Source organism: Balaenoptera borealis (assembly GCF_965194805.1).
Source record: "Balaenoptera borealis genome assembly, chromosome: 10".
NCBI classification, from domain to species: domain Eukaryota; kingdom Metazoa; phylum Chordata; class Mammalia; order Artiodactyla; family Balaenopteridae; genus Balaenoptera; species Balaenoptera borealis.
Genome location: NC_138874.1, coordinates 26920644 through 26944771, shown reverse-complemented (window position 1 = coordinate 26944771; position 24128 = coordinate 26920644). Strand labels below are relative to the sequence as shown.

General features: G+C 42.8%; 1 protein-coding gene across 6 annotated transcripts in view; it reads left to right on the top strand.

The window, feature by feature from the left end:
- RAB4A (RAB4A, member RAS oncogene family) overlaps positions 1-24128 on the top strand; it is a 99079-nt gene that overhangs the window by 19181 nt on the left and 55770 nt on the right. For 5 of the 6 annotated variants that reach the window (XR_014249182.1, XR_014249183.1, XM_082408019.1 and 2 more), the window contains exons 2-6: positions 12985-13065; positions 15178-15292; positions 19789-19851; positions 20979-21133; positions 22542-22637. Coding sequence is in view for 4 of the 6 variants with exons in the window: in XM_082408019.1 (XP_082264145.1) it covers positions 12985-13065; positions 15178-15292; positions 19789-19851; positions 20979-21133; positions 22542-22637 (510 nt within the window). In the remaining 2 variants the exon portion in view is untranslated. Of the gene's footprint in view, positions 1-12984; positions 13066-15177; positions 15293-19788; positions 19852-20978; positions 21134-22541; positions 22638-24128 lie in introns of those variants that run through there. The other variant, XM_082408020.1, reaches the window with a different exon arrangement.

Below are 24128 nucleotides of genomic sequence, written 5' to 3'. Positions count from 1 at the left end.
TTAGGCAGCCTCTCTGCTAATGGATGGGGCTGTGTTCCTGTCTTGCTAGTTGTTTGGCATGGGGTGTCCAGCACTGTAGCTTGCTGGTCGTTGAGTGGAGCTGGGTCTTGGCATTGAGTTGGAGATCTCTGGGAGATTTTCGTCGTTTGGTATTACGTGGAGCTGGGAGGTCTCTGGTGGACCCATGTCCTGAAGTTGGCTCTCCCACCTCAGAGGCACAGCCCTGACACCTGGCTGGAGCACCAAGAGCCTGTCATCCACACGGCTCAGAATAAAAGGGAGGAAAAAAAGAAAGAAAAAAAGAAAGAGGATAAAATAAAATAAAATTAAGTAAAATAAAGTTATTAAAATAAAATATAACTATTAAGAAAAAAAAATTTTTTTAAGTAATAAAAAAAAACGGATGGACAGAACCCTAGGACAAATGGTAAAAGCAAAGCTATACAGACAAAATCTCACACAGAAGCATACACATAAACACTCACAAAAAGAGAAAAAGGGAAAAATATATATATATCGTTGCTCCCAAAGTCCACCTCCTCAATGTGGGATGATTCGTTGTCTATTCAGGTATTCCACAGATGCAGGTACATCAAGTAGATTGTGGAGATTTAATCCGCTGCTCCTGAGGCTGCTGGGAGAGATTTCCCTTTCTCTTCTTTGTTCGCACAGCTCCCGGGGTTTGGCTTTGGATTTGGACCCGCCTCTGCTTGTAGGTTGCCTGAGGGCGTCTGTTCTTCACTCACACAGGACGGGGTTAAAGGAGCAGCCGATTAGGGGGCTCCAGCTCACTCAGGCCGGTGGGATGGAGAGGTACAGATGCGGGGCGAGGATGCGGGGAGAGCCTGCGGCAGCAGAGGCATCGTGACGTTGCAGCAGCCTGAGGCACTGTGTGTTCTCCCGGGGAAGTTGTCCCTGGATCACAGGAGCCTGGCCGTGGCGGGCTGCACAGGCTCCCGGGAGGGGCGGTGTGGAGAGTGACCTGTGCTCGCACACAGGCTTCTTGGTGGCGCAGCAGCAGCCTTAGTGTCTCATGCCCGTCTCTGGGGTCCGCGCTGATCGTCGCTGCTCACGCCCGTCTCTGGAGCTCATTTAGGGGGCGCTCTGAATCCCCTCTCCTCGCACACCCCAAAACAATGGTCTCTTGCCTCTTCAGCAGCTGCAGACCTTTTCCCGGACTCCCTCCCGGCTAGCCGTGGCGCACTAGCCCCCTTCAGGCTGTGTTCACGCCGCCAACCCCAGTCCTCTCCTTGGGATCCGACCGAAGCCCGAGCCTCAGCTCCCAGCCCCCGCTCGCCCCGGCGGGTGAGCAGACAAGCCTCTCGGACTGGTGAGCACTGCTCGGCACTGATCCTCCGTGCGGGAATCTCTCCACTTTGCCCTCCGCACCCCTGTTGCTGCGCTCTCCTCCGTGACTCTGAAGCTCCCCCCTCCGCCCCCCCGCAGTCTCCACCCAGGAAGGGGCTCCTAGTGTATGGAAACCTTTCCTCCTTCACAGCTCCCTCCCACTGGTGCAGGTCCCGTCCCTATTCTTTTATCTCTGTTATTTCTTTTTTCTTTTGCCCTACCCAGGTACGTGGGGAGTTTCTTGCCTTGTGGGAGGTCTGAGGTCTTCTGCCAGCGTTCAGTAGGTGTTCTGTAGGTGTTGTTCCACATGTAGATGTATTTCTGATGTATTTGTTGGGAGGAAGGTGATCTCCACGTCTTACTCTTCTGCCATCTTGAAGCTCCTCCTGTAGACTTTTTGATGATGGCCATTCTGACCAGTGTGAGGTGGTACCTCATTGTGGTTTTGATTTGCATTTTCCTGATGATCAGTGATCCTGAGCATCTTTGCATGTGCCTGTTGGCCATCTGTATGTCTTCTTTGGAGAAACGTCTATCTAGATCTTCCACCCATTTTTTGATTGGGGTTTTTGTTTTTTTGATATTAAGCTGCATGAGCTGTTTGTATATTTTAGAGATTAACCCCTTGTTGGTCTCATCATTTGCAAATATTTTCTCTCAGTCTGTAGGTTATCTTTTCATTTCATTGATGGTTTCCTTTGCTGTGCAAAAGCTTTTAAGATAGATTAGGTCCCATTTGTTTATTTTTGCTTTTATTTCTTATTTCTAAGAAAATATTGCAACCATTTATGGCCAAGAGTGTCTTGTCTGTGTTCTCGTCTAGGAGTTTTATGGTGTCATGTTTTATATTTAGGTCTTTAAACCATTTTGAGTTTATTTTTGTATATGGTGTGAGGGAGTGTTCTGATTTCATTTACATGTAGTTGTCCAGCTTTCTCAACCCCACTTGTTGAAGACACTGTGTTTTCTCTACTGTATTATCTTGTCTCCTTTGTCATAGATTTATTGACTGTGGGTTTATTTCTGGGCTCTCTGTTCTATTCCTTTGGGCTATATGTCTGTTTTTGTGCCAATACCACAGTTTTGATTACTATAGCTTTATAGTATAGTCTGACGTCTGGAAGGGTTATGCCTCCAGCTTTGTTCTTTTTCCTTGGGATTGCTTTGGCAATTATGGGTCTTTTTTGCTTCCATATAAATCTCAGGATTGTTGTTCTTGTTCTGTGAAAAGTGTCATGGGTATTTGATAGGGATTGCACTAAATTTGTAGATTGCTTTGGGTGGTATGGACATTTTGACAATATTAATTCTTCCAATCCAAGAGCATGGGATATCTTTTAATTTCTTTGAATCATCTTCAATTTCCTTTATCAATGTTTTATATTTTTCAGTGTATAGGTTTTTCACCCCCTTGGTTAAGTTTATTCCTAGATATTTTTTGATGAAATTTTAAGTGGGATTGTTTTTTTTTTTACTTTCTCTTTCTGATATTTCATCGTTAGTGTAAAGAAATGCAACAGATTTATGTATATTAATCTTGTATCCTGCTACCTTACTGAATTCATTTATTAGTTCTAATGGTGAGTTGTTTGAATTTTTTTACTGTGAAGTTTTTTGTTTTTTTTTAAATTAATTAATTTATTTTTGGCTGTGTTGGGTCTTCGTGTCTGTGTGAGGGCTTTCTCTAGTTGCGGCAAGCGGGGGCCACTCTTCATCGCGATGCGCGGGCCTCTCACTATCACGGCCTCTCTTGTTGTGGAGCACAGGCTCCAGATGCGCAGGCTTAGTAGTTGTGGCTCACGGGCCCAGTTGCCCCACAGCATGTGGGATCTTCCCAGACCAGGGCTCGAACCCGTGTCCCCTGCATTGGCAGGCATATTCTCAACCACTGCGCCACCAGGGAAGCCCTACTGTGGAGTTTTGAGAGGGTTTTTTTTTTTAATTGATGAATATGTTCTAGATGTTAGTCCTTTGTTGGATATTTTGCAGATCTTTTCATCCAGTCTGTAGCTTGTCTTTTTATTCTCTTAGCAAGGTTTTCTACAAAGCAAAAGTTTTCAATTTTGGTGAAGTCAGATTTATCAGTTTTTCCATTTCTGGATTTTTTTTTTTTTTGGTGTCCAGTCTAAGAGCTCTTTGCTTAGCCATAGATCCTGACGCTCTTCTCCTATTTTCTCCTAAAAGTTTCATAGTAATGTTTTACCTTTTAAGTCCGTGATCTATTTTCAGTTAATTTTGCATAAGATATGAAGCTTAGATCAAAGTTCTTTTTTCCCCCCAATGGATGTCCAGTTGCTTCAGCACCATTTGTTGAAAAGGCTCACTTTCTTCTGTGAAATGATTTTTGCACTTTCAAAAGCAGTTGGACGTACTAATGTAGGTCTACTTCTTAGTTCTGGTCTGTTCCATTGATCTGTGTGTCTCCCCCATCAGTCCCTCACAGTGTGATTGCTGTAGCTACATAATAACTCAGGTAAGGTGATTGCTTCCACTTTGTTTTTCTTTTTCAAAATTGTTTTTGCTATGCCAGTTCCTTTGTCTTTCCATATAAATTTTAGAATAATCTTGTCTATATGTACCAAAAAGTCTTGTTAGAAATAGGAATGAATTGGCGTCTTTACTTTGTCTAGTCTTTAATCCATGAACACAGTACGTCTCTGTATTTATTTAGATTGCCCTTTGTTTCTTTCATTAGCATCGTGCAGTAATTTTTATCATAGAAACCCTTTACATGTTTTTGTTAGACTTATGCCAGAGGTTTTTTTTCAGTGATTGCAAGTGCTGTTATATTTTAAATTTTGACGCTCATGTGTTTGTCATTAGTATGTAGAGATACGATTGATTTTTATATCCTACAATCTGGACCTTGCTGAACTCACTTATCAGTTATAGGAGGGTTTTGGGGTTTTTTTATTTTTTTGTTTTTTTTTTTGATTCCTTGGATTTTCTATGTAGACAATCATATCATCTGCCAATAGGAACAATTTTATTTTTTCCTTTTTGATCTGTGTGCCTTTGTTTCCTTATGCCTCACTGCACTGGCTAGAACTTCCTGTATGATATTGAATAGAGTGGTGAGAGCAGACATTCTTACTTTGTTCCTGATCTTAGCAGGAAAGCAGTCTTTCACTGTTCAGTGTAAGGTTAGCTGTAGAAATTTTTAAATGCTCTTCATCAGTTGAGGGAGTTCCTCTCTGGGTTGCTGTCTTTTTTTGTTTTTTGAGTGTTTTTATCATGAATGAGTGTTGACTTTGACGAAATGCTTCTGCTGCATCAGTTGATATAATCGTGTGATTTTTCCTTTTAGCCTGTTAGTAGAGAAATTACATTGATTGATTTTCAAATATTGAACAGCCTTTCGTCCCTGAAACAAAGCCCACTTGGTCATAGTGTATAATTTTTATATATGTAAAACTGAATTCTCTTTGCTAATATTTTGTTAATGTTCATAAGAGATACTGCTCTGTCGTTTGTGTTGTTTTAAGGCTGTCTTTTTCTGGCTTTGGTATCAGGGAAATACTAGCTTCATAAAATAACTAGGGAAGGGTTCCCTCCTCTTCAGTTTTCTCAAAGATGTTATATAGAGTTGGTGTTGATTCTTTTTTTAAATGTTCATAGAATTCTCTAGTAAAACCATCCATCCTAAATGTTTCTTTTTTGTTAGTTTTAAAATTACAGATTCAGTTTCCTTAAGTTACATGGCTATTTAAGTTATCTATTTTATTGGGTGAGTTGTACTACTTTGTGTTTTTGAAGAATTGGTCCATCTCATCTAAGTTGTCAAATTAAAGTATGTGGAGCTGTTCTTGATACTCCCTTGTTACCCTGCTGGGTCTGTAGTGCTGTGACCTGAAATTGACTATGTGTGTCCTCCCTTTGTTGTTGGTGTGAGTCTTTGTTACATAAATGAGTTAAAGATGGCCCTGCATGTTGGCCTCTCTGTGGTGTTCTTCTTCACAGCAAGCTGAGACGTTAGTTCAAAGCCTTGCCAGCACCAAACTCCATTCTTACCCACTCAGTTGCTTTAAATATAGCCCCAGTACGCATATTTTTAGCCATTTAGAGGCTGCCTGCTTTGAATACCCTGTGAAGCCGCACTCTCATCTGCAAACTTTTGCTTAGACACACTCTGGGGCTGTGACAGGCCTCTAGCTGGTGCTGTCTGGCTTCCCTCCCACGCAGCCAGCCAAATTGCTACCCAAACGAAGGTGGTGTGTGCTGTGACCATCTCAAGATCCTGTCTTTTTCCTTGATCTGCCCCCAGACCTTGAACTCACCAGTTTTGCTAGAGGTTTATCAATTTTAATGATCTTTTCAAGGAACCAGTTCTTTGTTTTATGGATTTTCTTTGTTTTTCTGTTTTCAGTTTCATTGATGTCTGCTCTTTATTTCCTTCCTTCTGCTTGCTTTATTTATTTTGCTCTTCTTTTTCTGTGTTCTTGAGGGTAGGAGCTTAGATAATTGATTGAGACTTTTCCTCTTTTCTAATATATGCATTTAGTGCTCTGAATTTTCCTTTCAGCATTGCTTTAATTGTAACCCACAAATCTTGATAAGCTATATTTTCATTTCCATTCAGCTCAGTGTATTTTTCTGTTTCCCAGGAGACTTCATCTTTAAATCATGGGTTATTTAGACATGGATTGGTTAGTATCCAAGTATTTGGAGATTTTCCTATTGTCTTTATATTATGAATTTCTAGTTTGATTCCCTTGTGGTTGGAGAACACATTTTATATGATTTCAATTCTTTTAAATTTGTTGAGGTTTGTTTTATGGCCAATGGTATAGTCCATCTTGATTTACGTTCCATCGTCCCTTGGAAAGAATATGTGTCCCACTCCTGTTGGGCAGAGTGTTCTGTAAATGTTGACTCCATCCTCTTGGTTGACTAAGCTGAGTTCTTCTGTGTCTTTGCTGATTTTCTGTCTAGCTGTTCTATCAGTGTTGAGAGAGGAGTGTTGAAGTCTCAGCCATAATCGTGGGTTTGTTTCTCCTTTCAATTCTATCAAGCTTTAGTTTGATGTATTTTGTAGCTCTGTTTTTTGGTGCACACATTGAGGCTTTCTATGTCTTATTGGTGGAATACCCTTTTTTCATTATATAGTGACACTTTCTTTCTCTGGCCATTTCCTTTGCCCTGAAGACTGTTTTAGCTGATAATGATAATGATTTACTTTGATTAATATTTGTGTGATATACCTTTTCCCATCCTTTCACTTTCACCCTGCCTGAACATCATAATTGAAGGGAGTTTCTTGTAGGCAGCTTATAGTTGGGTCATGTTTTTTCAACTAATCTGCCAATCTGTCTTTTACTTGATATAGTTATATAGTTTACATTTAATATAATTGATCTATTAGAATTTATTTTTGCCATTTTATATTTTTGCTTTCTGTTCTGTTTTTCATTTTCCTCTTTTCTTTTTCTAGTCTTTCTGTGGTTTATGTGAACATTTTTTAGAATTCCATTTGATTTACCTATAATGTTTTTGAGTATATCTCTTTGCATTGCTTTTTTAGTGGTTGCTCTAGGTATCACATTATATATACATATCACAGTCTACTGGTGTCATCATTTTACGTTTGAATGAAATATAAAAACCTTGCCTTCTCTTACAGGCATACCTTGTTTTATTGTGCTTCTTCAGAGACTGCGTTTTTTACAAATTGAAGTTTGTGGCAACTCTACATTGAGCAAGTCTGTTGGCATCGTTTTTCCAACAGCATTTGTTCACTTTGTGTCTCTGGGTCACGTTTTGGTAATAATCAAAATATTTTAGACTTTTTCACTATTATTATATTTGTTATGGTGATCATTGATCTTTGATGTTCCTGTGGCAAAAAGTTTATGACTTGAAGGTTCAGATGATGGTCAGCGTTTTTTACCAATAAAGTATTTTTTTAATTAAAGTATGTACATTGTTTTTTTAGACAGAATGCTATTGCACACTTAATAGACTACAAGATAGTGTAAACATAACTTTATATGCACTGGGAAACCAAAACAGTTGTGTCACTCACTTTATTGTGATTTTTGCTTTATTGCAGTGGTCTGGAACTGAACCCGCAGTATCTCTGGGGTAGACCTGTGCTACCCCACAGGTAGACCCCACTTGTAATATAATCATCTTAAATATAATCATCTTAAATATTTCCTCCTCTTATATTTAGTCACAAACACATCAAACAGTGTTACCATTTTTGCTTAAACACCCAAACATACTTTAGAATACTCAAGAAAAGAAGAAGAAAACCCTATTGTAATTACCCATATTATTTACCATGTTCTTCCTTCCTTCATGATGTTCCATGATTCCTTTTATCACTTCCTTTCAGGTTTTTTTGTTTGTTTTTTGCCACGCCGCACAGCTTGCAGGATCTTAGTTCCCTGACTAGGGGTTGAACCTGGGCCCCAGCAGTGAAAGGCCAGAATCCTAACCACTGGACCACCAGGGAACTCCTTTCCTTTTGGTTTAGAGAGCTTCCTTTAGCCATCTTTTAGGGTAGATCTGTTGGTGACAAATTCTGTTAGTTCTTTTTTTCCTCTAAGAATGTCTTGATCTCTCCTTCATTCTAGGATATTTTTAGGATATAAAATTCTGGATTGAGAGTTCTTTTCTTTCAGCCCTTGAAAAATATTGGTGCCACTTCTGGCCTCAGTGGTTTCTGATGAGAAATCTGTTGTCATTTGGATTGTTTTTTTTCCTGTAGGTAAGGTATCATTTCTCTCTGGCTGCTTTCAAGATTTTTTTTGTTTATTTGTTTTTAGTTTTTAGAAATTTAATTATGTATCTTGGCATGGATGTATTTGGACTTTTGTTTGGAAGAATCTAGCTGTTTGAATTCAGTAAGCTTTGCAAATCTGGATTTATGAGTCTTGCCAAATTTAGGAAGTTTTCAGCCGTTATTTCTTTGAATACTTTTTCAAACCCATCCTCTTTTTTCTCTCCTTCTGGGACTCATGAAAGTTAGATTTTTTTTTTTATAATCTCAAAACTCCATGAGGCTCTATTAATATATTTTCAGGCTGTTTTCTGTTTGTTGTTCAGATTAGATATTTTCTATCATTTTGAAGTCCAGTTCACTGATTGTTTCCTGTGTCCCATTTTGTTTTGAGCCCATCCACTGAGCTACATACATCAGTTATTGTATTTTTCGATTCCAAAAGTCCATTTTGTTCTTCTTTATATCTTCTCTATTAAGCCTTTCTTTTTGCTGAAGATTTCTCCTTTTTATTTGTTTCAGTCATGTTGTTATTGCTTGTTGAAGCATTCATGATGGCTGCTTTACAATCTTTGTCAGATTTTTCAGACGTCTCTATCATCTTGGCACTGGAATCTGTTGATCAAATTTTTTCTTTCTGTTTGAGATCTTCCTCGTTCTTGATATAATGAAGGATTTCCGTTTGAATCCTGGGCATTGTTGCATTATGTTATGAGACCTTAGATTTTTATTTAAATCTCTTGTTTAACTCGTCTCTGCTCTTGGGCGCTGCTCCGTGACTGCTGGGTGAGTTGGAAGCCCAGGCTGCCCACCGAGCTCCCATGGACACCCAGGGCCAGGGCTGTTCCTGTACTGCTGGGCCGGGGTGAGAGCCCCAGTGTCCAGCCTCCCACACCCCATGACCACATGTCCCCACGGGCACTGTGGCTCCGTACCTGGTCTTGAGACACCACCCTGCTGGGGGCATCAGGGAACCTCACTGCAGCCTCGGAAGGGTGGTGGTCCGGGCTCCCCACTCAGCCTTTGCTGGCATTGGTGGCGTGAGGCCACAGTTTTTCCTGTAGTGTTTGTCCGGAGTAGAGCAGTTTTGTGTAAAAGGTTTCTCTCTTGCTAGGTTGCCCTTTCCTGGTTCGATGACTTGCGATAGCAGGCTTTTGTTGGGGCTTCTTAAAATCTGCCTCCATTGGCATTTCCAGGCTGCCAGCTTGTTCGGCTCCAAGTCTGGGAAATACGAGGGAAAAGGAAAAACCCAAGGGACTCATCACTGTGTCATTCCTCAGGCCCCAAGATCCCTGGCCAGTTTGCCACCTTCTCTACACTTTTCAAAGTCTTCTTATGTTTCTTTTGTATGTAGCGTCTAGGGTTCTAAGTTGGCCTGAGCAGGCGGAATGGGGAAAAGTACTTCTACTCCATCTTCTTGGAAGCAGAAGTCCACGTTGGTGTTAAGGATCATTTTTTGCACGTCGAATTCTGCATTAGACAGTTCCTTGTTTTTGTGCTCCTGCCCCAACACTGTGAAGATGGTGACCTTTGCGGTTGAGGAACCTCGTTCCTTAATAGGGAGTTTTTCCTTTCTTGCTGATTGCTTTTACAGTTTAATATTGACTCTACCTCATTCTCTGTTTTGTTTTGTTTTGTTTTCCATTCCAGAATATGTACTAGACCTATATGTTGGACCTTTTCCTTCAATTCTGCATTTTTCTTAAACTCTCATATTTTCTCTCTCTTCATTTCTCTGTTCTGCCTCCTAGTAATTTTCTCCAGTCTGGATTGCAGTTCACTAATTTTCTCCTTAGTTTTGTTGATTCTACTCTTTAACTCATCCATTGACTATTTATTTTTAATGACTGCAGTTTTTATTTCTAGACAGACACATTCTGGAAATCTACCTTTTCTTTTATATCGTTTTTTATGGATTCATCTTTTCTTATGGATTCAGTTCCTTTTTTATGGTATTAATCATCCTGAGTATACCTTGTCAGGTTCTTTTTTTTATCAAATTCTTGAAATTGTAATGTCTTTGGATTGCTGACTCACTCATGATGGATTGTTGGAGTGTTTTGTAATTTTAGATTGTGAGGATTGCTCATCTTCAGAGGAGCTGTAAGCATGGGACGCCTATGTATCGTGGTTTGAGGATGTGTCCTTCCAGAGTGATCTGCATTTGCATCTTCCAGGCATCCTGTTGATATCACTTTCTAAGGCCATTTTTATTGTTTTAACTTTCTTGACTTGGAGGTTCATTGTCGACATGTTTTTTAAGTTTGAATTTCACACTCACCTGTGGAGCCAGCCCATGATAAATCTTCAGAGGGTAATGTTTTTCTGCTAATCCTGCTGAGAGGTCGGGCAGAGTCAGAGAAGGTTCCTTGTCCTCCTGAGCTGGTGAGAGGATTTTTCCAGCCTGTCCTTCACTTGTTCAGATTCAGCTCTCTCCTCCTTCCTTCACGTGAGCACAAGCTCTTGAATCCTGTCCCACAGATGTTAAAACTCAATACTGACAACCCTCCATCTGGGGCCCCTACTGCTTTTTCCAGTTCCAAGCATCTAGAGATTTCCTTTTCTTTCCTGAAAGGTCAGCTATGTATTTTTTTTTTAATATGATGTATTTTTTCCAGCATTTCTAGTTGTTTAACCCAAGAGGGTTTTCAAAAAAAGGGTTTTCTATTTAAGTATGAAAACTTATCTCTTGGAGCTACAAGATTCAGAGTGTGAAGAGTTTTTTGGAGGAATTAAATATTTTTACATATGGAAATTACACATCTTACTTGTCTTTTGTCCAGCAAGGTGCAAGTCAGTTGATATGTTACCCTTTTACCTGTTGAGGTTGTGGTATAATCTGGAAAGCGATTACCATAATAGAGTCCATTTAAGCAAAACTTCCAAAGCAGAAAATAATAATGGAACAAGCATTAAGCCAAAGTCTGTGCTTAGATCTATGAGTTTTTGTTTCAGGATTAGATGGATTTCTGAAACTCCTTTTACTATGTGCATATAAAACATGAGAGACATTCGCATTTGTATATATAAATTATTTTCGCTCTCAAGACTTACTTTTGCCTATATACTGGCAGCATCTTTACCTGGTTCTCATCTTCCAATGTTTACAACCTATGTAATGTATGTAATGTATTGGGCTTTATTTCTTAAATAGAAGAAGATATTGAACAAGATTGAGAAATTTCAGTATTTTCATTTTAACCTGGCAATCTTAATTTCTTGGTCTGTAAAAGCTGTTCAGTGACAATGATGAGACTTGCGTATTTTATTTTGTATGTGTGGTAAAATATACATAGCATGAGATTTATCATTTTAAAATCAACAGTTCAGTGGCTTTAAGTACATTTGCATTGTTGTACAACTATCACCACCATCCATCTCCAGAACTTTTTCATCTTCTCAAACCGATATTCATATCCATTGAACCCTGACTCCCCATTTCCCCTCTCCCAGACTCCTCGCAACTAGCCTTCTACTTTCTGTCTCTGTGAGTTTGACCACGCTGGATACCTCATACAAATGGAATCTTGTGGTATTTCTCCTTTAGTGACTGGCTTAGTTCACTTAGCACAATCAAAGTCCATCCGTGTTGTAGCGTGTATCAGAATGTCCTTCCTTTTTAAGGCTGAATAATATTCCAATGTATGTATGTACCACATTTTGTTTATCGTTTATCCGTCAATGGATATTTGGGTTGCTTCCATCTTCTGGCAACCGTGACTAGTGCTGTTATGAACACTGGTGTGGCATGCTTTTAAAACAGGCAGTGAGATGCATAAAACTGTAGGTATTTTTAAATGCTAACAATTGTTAATAGCACTATCCTACAAGTTTAATTGCCTGTAACTATTTGAAAAGCATGAAAGGTTGAATAGGCTTGACCTTTGGGTAATAAGGAATGTAGTTCTTAGGAACAGGGCTGGACCAAGCACCAGCAAAGAAATTGACCGTTTGTGCTTCACTGGGTGGGCGGGGGGAGAAGGAGCCAGGGCTGGGAGCGCATGGTCGGGTCTGAAACAGGAGTGTGCAGGTGACACCTTCAGAGGTGCCCCCGACAGAATCAGGAATGTGGAGCAGTCCCTTCAGGGCCACAGGATGAGCCTGGCAGCCGGGGGTCAGCAGACGTGGGTCGGGGTCAAAGTGTGAGGGTGGAGAGGGTCTTGGTGCCTGCAGCGCTAGGCTGAACAGAACTAGAGTTCTTCGCCAACAGAAAAAGCAAAAGGAATCACCAAGCCAGTGTCAAGCTACCGATGCCCCATCGTTCCGATTCACAGACTCCGTTCTAGAAAGCCTCTATTCCCAGTTTATGGAAAGTAGGATCCCAAATTAAATCTGTTCCCCTGTGTAAAGAAGAAGTAAAGAGCTCTCTCTATATTGAATGGGACAGATATCACACGCGGAGTACTGACCCAAACCCCTGGGCTTAGGCTGGCCTTCCCAAAGGTCATAGACACAGGAATAAAGGCAAGGCCACAGAAGTCTGCAAGTGCAGGGGGAACTTACACCTGTTTCTGAAAGAAGAAAGGAGTGGACTTCTCAAAGCCTATAAGTCTACCAGGTTTTTTCTTTTGTACAGAAAAATTGCAATTTCTAGGCGATTTTTGCTTGTCACTGTGTGTGTATTTATTTTAATAGCAAAGAGATTTCAGTCATTACAAGAGGAGTTTTCAAACTTCCAGTATCAAAAGAAATTGTCCCCAGAGCAGTTTGAAAAGGCATTGGGTTAGCATATAAGCCATATATCGAAAAGGTGGAAAGGTAAGTCAGTGTGTTTATTGCCATTTTCACAAAATATTCAGTTGCCTCTTTTTTCTTTTATATTAACTGAGATTTCATTAAATTTTATGATTGTAGTCTAAGTTCACCAGCACCTGTTCTGAAGTTATGTTTCACAGTCTCTTTTTGTTTTTCAGACTTTTTGTTTAAATTCTTGGTTATTGGGAACGCAGGAACCGGCAAGTCTTGCTTGCTTCATCAGTTTATTGAAAAAAAATGTAAGTGACGTCACATGGTCGGTGCTTCTTGCATGTCTTCTCCCGAGGGCACACTCTTGTGCAGATTTGTTTAGGACAAAACTTCCGAATATGTTTTCAGGGAAAATGTCATAGTTTAAGAATATTTTTAAAGGACATAAAATGTTTATGTTATTAAACGTTTAGTAATCTGATTTTTTATTTAGCGTTTCAGTTTCATAGTGGGTCATTGTTCATTATGTAGTGAATTGTCCTGTACATTTTCCAGATACTAAAATACAGTATGGTGCTGTGGAATTCTATTTCCTGGCAGGAGTGGCCCGAGAACCCTAGTTGTACAGTTTGGATAAGATAGCATTTGGTCCCCAGCGGCCTTGTATTGTTCTTAAGGCAGCTATTGTTGTCAGTCCTGTTTTACAGGTAAATAAACAGAGGTTTACAGGACTTGGTGTGTGCACTTGGCATGGTCACCTAGTAACGGTGCATGTTAGACTCAAACCCAGGCCTTTCGACCACAGAAAATATCTTGTGCCGTTGACTTGCCCTGTGTTGGTGAGAGAGGTTGAATTTTGTATTCCAAGCTACTGGAAAAGACGGTAGGTTTGAAAGGCCCTTAAAATAAGCCGTGCTTATATAGTAATGGAAAGAATTGTGGAGAATGACCTGTCTATCTAGAGGTAGTCAGGTGAAGGCCCAAACACAGAAAATTAATCTCACTTAATGAAGTGCCTCTTAAGTAAGAATGCATGAGATGCATTAGGTGGTGGACGGTGGAGACAGAGGCAGCAAAGGGTGTCCTGGGAAAGAGCTCTGAAGAATAAGATTCTAGAAGTGTTTTCTGCTGCTTCCATTTCCATCGACCAGGAGCTTGTTGGAACCTTCATGTAGTGACACGGACCCAGCGTGGCTCAGTCCCTCTTGAATTTGACAGGCATTCACCCGCTGGGCGGCCTGGGGTTCTGTACGAGTTACCCAGACTTTGCATTGTTCCATCTCAGAAGAGGGGACGCTGGGCCAGGTGCCCGGCCTCGGCGGACACTCTCCCTTCACATCCTCCCTCACCCCTCACGACCACAGTAATGATGTAACGAGGCTTCACTGTATTGCTCTCGTAGCTGTGTCTTAATCAGGATGCCCTTGGCCTTTCATTACTGCCTTGGAAGGCTTTTCCTGCCAGGCTGGCCCAGTAGCTGGACACCAGCGGATGTCCACGCCGGTCTGCACTGTCTGGGCCTGAGACCAGCTGCTGGAATCAGACCCTTTCCTCCCCCAGGCCCCCAGGGAGCAATGAACACAGCCGTCAGATGGCACCCTGGTTTCTGGTACAATTAAATTTTATCCTACAGTTATAAAATATAAACCAGTCAGTGGACTGTGTAGCCAGGATATTTGTTTTTTCTTTTCCTTTCACATCACAGAAATTTTCTTTTATAAGACAGCTTATTCCAGTTGGGTTTAGCAAACTACTTATTTTGCCAACCTCCCTGCCCATTCAGACAGTATTGATTTCTCCAGCAAATTCATTCCAAATGATTGCCATACACAATACTCGAGTTCATGAAACTCAACAGCTGTAATGTGCATAGAGGTCTTGGTTTGGGGTGTGTTTGTTCTGAGTTTTTTAGTCTATCTTTTCCTCTTTTTCCCTTAATCTTTGGTGAGCATCAAGTTTCTTTCTTGGGCTACGGTGCTTTTCCTTCCCTTTGCTTATATTTCTTTAGAATGTTTGTCCGAATAGTTGAAACTATCGTTGGCCAAGTTGCAGTCTGTCACTGGGCAGTAAGCCCTCCAAGATGGTACCCAGTATTTTGTGCAGTTGCCATTCACGAGAACCTTAGCGGTGGTCAGGTAGATATGGTCTTATATGGCGTGGCCACCAAGCCTCAGCTTTAAATATATGGCTTGTTTAGGTTTTTTGAGAAAAAGCTTTATTGTCTCTTTGAGAACGGGAACTGTGTGTATTCTGTTTAAGACAGTGAATGCTTATTATCATCTGACTGTTGGAGAAATGAATGGCGACAGTAAATTACATTTTCCATTGACAGAAAGAACTCTTGATTTTAAAGTTACTTGTATAAATCTATAAGCCTGTTTCCCTAATGTTCTAAAATTAAATTTCTTTTTCTTTTTCAGTCAAAGATGACTCAAATCACACAATAGGAGTGGAATTTGGCTCAAAGATAATAAATGTTGGTGGTAAATATGTAAAGTTACAGATATGGGACACAGCAGGCCAAGAACGATTCAGGTAGCTTTTTCTCTAACTTAATAAAAATACTTGAAAATTGGGTTTGAAATAATCAATTATATTCTCTTAATGTACGTGGTCCCCTCCTCCCTCCCCCCACCCTCACAGATTTTAGAAAGTTCACCTCTGGAAGCTTTATGACAAGCTAAAAGTCAGTTTTTCTCCACACAGCATTGATTTACGAAAGAATACATTAGAATCTCTTCCGAGTGCACACGGCCTAATTTAGAGGCTAATTTATTCTTTGGGACCTAGTGGTACATTAGGACGTCGTGGCATTGCATATTCCACAATTTACTTTTAGATTAAAACCAAGGCAAAGTGGTAGCACAAACAATTTTTCTCTATATTTCACTTTAAAAGGAGAATTTTTTAAAACCTCTTTGGGAGTTGGTTTTGCTTTACATTAAAACATTCCACAGAATATTCTCTAATCAGCACTTGGATTACACTGAAGTCATAATCGATGTTTAGAATGATGACCGAAGTCCACAGCAGATAGGTTCCATGTTTGATATTCTGTAACTACTAAAGCAGGAAAGTAGATTAATATTTTAGTTATGTTTTTTTGAATAGATACAGAAAGTCAAACAGAACAGATATTCACAGTTTCAAAATTCAGTTAAATAAAACTCAGTCCCAGTGCAAGCATTTCACTTAAAGTCAGGTATAATATTTTAAATGCTCAAAAATTGTTTGCTTCAAAAGTATCATAACTAGACTTCAGACAATATTACTATAAAGCTGTAGTAATCAGAACATCGTGGTATGACTTCCCTGGTGGCGCAGTGGTTAAGAATCTGCACCAAGCGGGGGACATGGGTTCGATCCCTGGTCTGGGAAGATCCCACATGCTGTGGAGCAACTAAGCCCGTGCGCCACCAACTACTGAGCCTGCGTTCTAGAGCCTGTGAGCCACAACTACTGAGCCCACGTGCTTCAACTCCTGAAGCCTGCACGCCTAGAGCCTGTGTTCTGCCACAAGAGAAGCCACTGCAATGAGAAGCCTGCACACCACAACGAAGAGTAGCCCCCGCTTGCCACAACTAGAGAAGGCCCACGTGCAGCAACGAAGACCCAACGCAGCCAAAAATAAATAAATATATAAATTTATTTTTAAAAAAAAAGAAAGTACCTTGGACAGACTTATACGGACTTTCTTATTTAAAAAAAAAAAAAACAGCATAGTACTGGCAGAAAAATGGACATATGGGTGAGTGGAACAGAATAGAGAGCCCAGAAATAAACCCACACACCGATGGTCAATTAATCTTCCACAGAGGAGGCAAGAATATACAATGGAGAAAAGACAGTCTCTTCGATAAGTGGTGCTGGGAAAACTGGACAGCTACATGTAAAGGAATGAAATTAGAACACTCCCTAACACCATACACACAAATGAACTCAAAATGGATTAGAGACCTAAGTGTAAGACCAGGTACTATAAAACTCCTGCAGGAAAAGCAGAGGCGGAACGCTCATTGACATAAATCGCAGCAATATCTATTTTGATCTGTCTCCTTGAATAATGAAAATAAAAGCAAAACTAAACAAATGGGACCTAATTAAACTTAAAAGCTTTTGCGCAGCAAAGGAAACCATAAACAAGACAAAAAGACCACCCTCAGAATGGGAGAAAATATTTGCAAATGAACCAACTGACAAAGGATTAATCTCCAAAATATACAAACAGCATGCAGCTCAATATCAAAAATAATCAAACAACCCAATCAAATAAATCAGAACTACAGTGAGGTACCACCTCACACTGGTCAGAATGGCCAACATCAAAAAGTCCACAAACAATAAATGCTGTAGAGGGTGTGGAGAAAAGGGAACCCCTCCTATGCTGTTGGTGAGAATGTAAGTTGATGCAACCACTATGGAGAACAGTATAGAGGTTCCTCTAAAAACTAAAAGTAGAGGCCCAGCCGAGGGCAGGGATGAGTGAGGCAAGGACTGGAAAGACAGAAATTAAGTGAAAGTCTGCTGACCCTCACCCTCTTCCCCCACCTCTTCCTTAGCTGCTGGCAGCCAGGTGTGTATGTCTCAGGCAGGAGAAATGATTCTTATCTGCAGAAAAATAACCCCAAAGAAAAGGCTTAAAGATATTAACATTTTGGTTTCACCAATGAAATAGCCCAATTTCTGTCCAGCTGCCTCACAGTGAATAGCCCACACATAAAGAGCATCTTTTAGAGTTTGGCATTCCTTGTTCTTGAATATAAATGATCAACCAAGAATCACCAGACACTTGATGAAAGTTTTTAAGATAAGAGAAAGAGCCCAAAATAAAGAAAATAGAAACTTTCAGGGAATAGACAAAAACTAAACTACAGTATCCTCACAAATAAGAGTAGATATTGCATTCAGGGAATAAGAACAAAATTATAATTTAAAAAGAGCAATTAAAATAATATATTAAATGGAGTAGTGCTCTTCCAGAAAGTTAAACAGTAAACTTGAGATGAGAAAGGGAAGAAAACATAAAAAATCATACAGAGTTAGTCCAGGAAGCTCAAGGCCTGACCAGTTGAACCTTCCTGAAGACAGAAGAAACAGTAAAATAAACAATTGAAGAAAATTTTCCACTAGAGGAATGAGACTCCGTAAGATTCCACCTTACACCAAACACAGATGAGGGGGGAAAATCCAGACCAGGGTCTGCCACGTAAAATTTCAGAACACCAGGGATGAAGTGAAGATACCAAAAGATTCCAAGAGGGGAAAGCAAATCACATATCAAGAAATGAAAATGAGAATTGCACTGGACTATTGAGCAACAACGCTTGGAAGCTAGAAGATAATTAAAGCCTTGCCTTCAAAACCCAACGTGAAAAATTTTTCTTCCAACCTAAAATTCTAAACTCAGCCAAACTATCCATTAAGTGTGAAATAAAATCAAAATACCTTCAGTTATAGAAAAATGGAGGGAAACAAAGGTTGTCTTTCATATATTCTTTCTTAGAAACTTCAAGAGGATATACTTCACCAGCACAAGGGAGGAACCAAGAGAGGAAGGTGGAGCCACCGGGGCCCCAGCCTGGGGAACAGGGAGGTGGCGGGAGCTGTCTGAGCCCCGTTTCTTAGGGGTCCTTAGGGAGGTTCCAGTCTGTAGGCACGATCGATTAGATCACTGACCATTGGGGGTTGAACTTGAGCCCCAGTCCCTGAGCACCAGGGCCTTGTAGGCCTCGAGGAGGACCTGGAGGATGGACTGAGGGACACAGGTGACAGAGGGGACGCATGTGGCAGGGGTCCAGGCAGAGCTGGTGGTTCGGATCAGGACGGTGCTGGTGAAGGTGTAGAGACGTGCACGGTATAGGACCTGACCACTTGGTGAGACGGGTCCTGACTGATGTGTCCACTGTGGGACACGTTGCATCTCATCACTTTGTGATGGGCACAGAGTGGGTGGAGAGATTTCTGGCTGTGTAAACAGAGTGGGTGGTGGGGCCCCCTCCAGGAGGGGCCTGTAGGCCGGGAGCCGAAGAGTTCTGCCTGACAGGTGTTGACTGTGACGCGTTCATTGTGGTCACACAGAGTTGCTGGGCTAGCGCATGGCTCTTACGGAAGAAGTCTGAGCTGATTAAACCTGAGTTGAGAGCGGTGGTAGAAAAGAGAGCCCAGGACCCAGCCTTGGGGAAGGAGCTCCAGGACCAACGGGGCAGATTCAGAGGAATGGTCCAGAGTAGCTGGTGTGAGAGGAGACCAGGAGGGAGTGGGGCTGCGGCCTGGGGGGAGGGCAGGTGCCGCGGGGTCGGTGGAGCTGCTGTGTCCACGGAGCAGGAGGCGGCGGTGCTGGCGAAGCAGCTCCTGAGGAGTTTGGGTGCAGGAGGAGCCCGCGATGGGACGGGAGCGGGAGCCTGGTTCTCGTCCAGGACGGGAGGTGCCGGAGGAGCACATTGTATTCTGCTATCGGGAAAATCTGCCACACGGGGAGAAGAGTCGGGATGCAGGGGAGGAAGTGTGTTACTGCAGGAGAAATCCTGGAGCTTGTGGGGACGGGCGAGCGGCGCTCGGGTGGGGGCTCACTGAAGACAAGTGAGGCCGCGGGGGCGCGAGCGCGGGCAGCGCGGCCGGGCGTCGGGGGCGCAGCCGCGCGCTGCCCCGCGTCCACAGGAAGGCACGGGCCCCGGGCAAGCAGAGGGGCTGCGGGGGGCTCTGTGCCCTGTGACCCTGTGACGTCCCCTTGCTGCCCCTCCCCCGACGTTCTCAAAGGCACCCTCAGTTGTGCGGGGCAGCCTCACGCCCTGCAGGGAGGATCACACTCATCCCAGCCTCGTGTCCCCACCTCCCCGTCGCTCCTGTGACACGATTTCAGGCAGGACAGCCCTTCATGCCCATGTTCAGATAACTTTGAATATTTCTCTTTAAAGCCACCTCTGTCCCCGTGTTGTGGTTTCCAAGGCAAAAATGGGTGTTTTGTGTGGGAAGATGGTGCTCAGGGGTACGGGCTCCGCGTGGTGGAAAGTGAAAGCCTGTCACTCTTCCAGGTCTGTGACGAGAAGCTACTACAGGGGCGCGGCAGGGGCGCTGCTCGTCTATGACATCACCAGGTAATGACACCCCTCCCCGGCCTGTGCTCCCCGAGGTCCGAGCCTCCCCGCGGGTGTGCTGGGCACGTCGGCGGCAGGGCTGTGGGTCGGGAAGCCCCTCAGCCCTTTCCCTGGGGGTCTTGGGGGTTTTCGAAGCAGCCCCTTCCACCACTTTACCATGTAAAGCAGCGTGTTCCCAAGCTTCAGATAGATCAGCATCCCCAGTGTCATTATGTTTCTTAACATGATGTTTTGATACTTTCCTTAAGGTTTGCAAAGCGAAGCTTTGCGTGTGGTAAATCATTAGAAGTAACGGACCTCCATCAAGCACAGGCTGTAGGCTGGGATGGCCTGGGTTCAAATCCCAGTTCCCCTCACCAGCGGTGTGGGTCCTCCGGCGAGGTGCTCCGCCGTCTGGACTTTAGTTTCCGTGTCTGTTCCATGGAGTCATGACCACGTAATACTCGTGAGGTTGTTGGGCGGTTGATTTGGTTCATACAGAGCTCTCGGCCCATCATGAGAATCCGAGTGCACTGCCCTGCGTGTAGCTATCACCCAGGTATCACAATTAAATTTAAAATTCAGTTCCTTGCTCAGTCCTTAGAATATACGAGGATTTTATCCTTAGATAGATGAGGGCTGAAAACAGTCCTGAAGGTGGATGCACCTGATGAAGTCCCGGCTCTGCCGCTGGCTGCTTGTGTGACTTTGGGCAACTTAGTCTCTCTGGGCCTCAGGTTTCTTGTGGAAACAGGAGATAATAAGAGTCTGTGTCACAGAGTCCTTACAGAGAATCAGTGTGTTAAATTCCCGTGAAGCGTGTCACACGGATCCATTGAGCGGCAGCAGTTAGCCTTAGGTCTTGCTCACGTGTCGCATGAGCCAAGAGCCCAGTAAATACTGCACCCTGCTTGGGCAAACGACAGGCAGCAAGCCGTCTGACTTGCTGCCTCATTTTCACGGAAACGAGAGGAAATGCACCCTGTGGGTGTGGCGTACACCTGGGGCACCCAGGTCGTCTGCGTTGCCGTAAAGGTTGTGGGCATCGCCCTGCGTGTGCCAGAGCGCTGCGAGTGGTGTGAGTGGCTGGAAAGCGTTGCTAGCCTTATAAAATACCTGTGCTGTTCTCACAATCTTGTATCACGCAGCCGAGAAACCTACAATGCGCTTACTAATTGGTTAACAGATGCCAGGATGCTCGCGAGTCAGAACATCGTCATCATTCTCTGCGGGAACAAGAAGGATCTGGACGCCGATCGGGAGGTCACCTTCCTGGAAGCCTCCCGCTTTGCTCAGGAAAATGGCAAGTGGCCTTTCGCCTGTCACACCTGCTGGGGCTTTCAGATGCAGCTGTAGTTAGGAAGCGTGGAACCTCCTATTGTCTTTACTGTACATTAGACTCACGTAACATGGTTTCACCCTACTGCATTCTGCCTACGAAAGTTACTATGACGAGGGACTTCCCTGGTGGTCCGGCGGTTCAGACTCTGCGTCTCCACTGCAGGGGGCGCAGGTTCGATCCCCGGTCGGGGAACTAAGATCCCGCATGCCCCGTGGTGTGGCCAAAAACAAAAAAAAGGTTACTATGATGATAAAAGCTAATCTCTTAGCATTCTGTGGTGACTTTTCAGTCTAGGATCTTTGAGTATCACAGGTCTTGGTTTAAAGTGAAATTTATAACAATCTTTAAAGGCCCTAATCAGACGATGTCATCTTTTAGAAAATGTAATTTGAAGCTAAGTTAGTGAAATATTAGATGTAAATAGAAAGGGAGGCAGTAGAAGACATACTGGACTAATTGGCTTTATTTCACTTGCATTAAATTTAAGTCATTTGGCTAAAGATGCCTTTGAAACTTCTCTGAATTTCCATATAGAATACATAAGGATGACACATAAGATTACCGGTTGCTTATAGACAGCTGAATGAGAAGCATTCAGACATTTTAAAATAACTTTAATTTTTAGAAGCAATCAATAACTAAAATATCCTAATATCAACTTTCAGCTGGACTCCAGGACTACCAGCTTACACTCTCACAAACGAACAGGTTTTCTGCTAAGAAAATAAACATGCGATAAAAACATAAGCCTTCGTGAGTTTGTAAAGAAGCTGTTTAGAAATATGCACGCTTAGAATGTTAAAGCTCGAAAGGAATTTATTTGTCATTTAAATGAAACTCATCTTTACAAGGAAGGAAACAAGGGTCTGGAGAGGTTGTGGTTTGCTCACAAAAGCAAGGAGAGCAGCCTTCTCCTGCATGAGTCACCAGCTGGTGAAGAAGAAGAGGGCTCATTCGTGTAAGATCCCCTCACTGTCAGGGCGGCACACCAAACGTCAGCACTTGTAGGTTGTATTTGTGGTGACGTGAAGACTATTGGAAAGGCAATTGCTACTTTGTCTTATATCAACAGCCGGGTGCCTTCAGCCAGCCTGCTTCCTTACCAGCGTCCTGCTTGCTTAGTTTCTTCAACACATTTAAGTGCTAGCGCAAAATACTAGTTACTTTTCATAAAAAGTTAGATTTCTTCTGATATTTAAAAAAATATTTTGACATTTATTGATTTCATATTTGCAGAAATACCTGGTTTTAAGTACTAAATTCTCTTTCGTCTACTATTCTAAGAGTGTACTAAGCCGGCAGCTATGAATCGAATAATTGTGATTGTCTTCTAAATATGGCTTCGTGTTTTGTTTGATGTCAATTTTAGAGCTGATGTTTCTGGAAACGAGCGCACTAACCGGGGAGAACGTGGAAGAGGCCTTTGTACAGTGTGCGAGAAAAATACTTAACAAAATTGAATCAGGTAAAAGGCTTTCCATTAATAAACTTTCCTTTAACATAGTTTCCTCTCTAGCTCAATAGTGTCACTTTTCAGTACTTCCAGGAGTGATTTGGTCAGAGTGGCCTCTCTCCCCCTGCCAACCTGCAGTCGCCACTCACGGGCTTGAAGGTCTTGTCCGCGGCTGAGGTGGGAGCCCACGCCTCTTTCACAGCGGCCTCCTTAGCCCCAGTGATGGAAGGGACAGAGTCAGGGTGTCAGGGCGTGTTTGCTTTTAGAACCACAGCCTTTGTTGGAGCCATCACTTCAGGAAGAACGGACCTTTGTCCGCGCTCCGTCAGCACCTCGGACTCTGCTGGGCCAGCGGTCCTGTGTGGTGGAGAGGCACCAACCGTGTGGCTTGACGTGATCTATGGGCACCTCGCGGGGTGCCGCTGGTTTAGATCAGGCATCGGGGAGCATTTACTTCCAAAGCTCACTGAGCGTGCCTCAGTAGTAACCTGTCTCATCATTGCTATGTTTGTTGCTTCAGTAAAAATAAATTTACAATACCCCTAATTTAGGCAGCTGACAAACTAATATGTAGTTGTCATTTATTAGAGTTACTTTTTATTTAAATATCACCAAAATTATATGTGGAAATTCAGTTTTTAATTGATTCATTCAAATATCTGAATGCCTATTCTTTGTCAGGTGCTGGGATACAGAAATAAATTAATCACAACCCTTGCCCTCAAGAAACTGTCTTTCATGGGAAGCAGTCAAAAGATAATTATAATACGGTGTGGTCGATACAGTAACTGAGATGCGCACAGGATCTTGGGGCACACGAAGAAGGAGAACCTACCTGTTTAGGAGGTGATATCAGGAAGGGCTTCCAGGAGGAGGTGGCGACTGAGCTCAGGCTGTCACGTGTGAGGAGGAGGAGGCGGGCAGGGGAGTGGGGAGGAGGGGAGGCCAGCAGGGACAGCGTGAGTGGAGACTGGGGGAGAAGTTGAAGTTACTAGAACAGAAGGACCACAGCGGGGAGTGGCAGGAGAGAAGGCTGAGGAGAGGCAGCTGCCAGCCCAGGGATCGTGATCCGGGATCTAGAACGTTACCCTGTGGTGACCGAGTCTCCACCCTGCCTGTATGCTAGAGTCTCCTGGGATGCGTAAAAGTTTGAATTCCAAGACCCACCTCTAGAGATGCTGAATTAAGCCCTCAGCATCAGGTTTTAAAAAGCTCTCTCGTATGATTAATTCTCGTATTAATTCTCATATGATTAATGTTCGTCCAAGATTGAGGACCACTGCGGTAGGGGTGAGTGGCCATTCAGGGGCGGGGGCAGTGAATGATGTGGTCAGATTGTGGCTGGAGGCAAATCCTGTGTGTGGGGGTGGTCACATCAGGGACATACTGAAGGGGGCCCAGGGCCAATGGCCAGGATAGCAACTAAGGCATGTTTGAGTAATCCGAAAAAAGATGCCTGATTAAAGCTTTATCGAGGATGTGGAAGCAGAGATGATGAAGAGA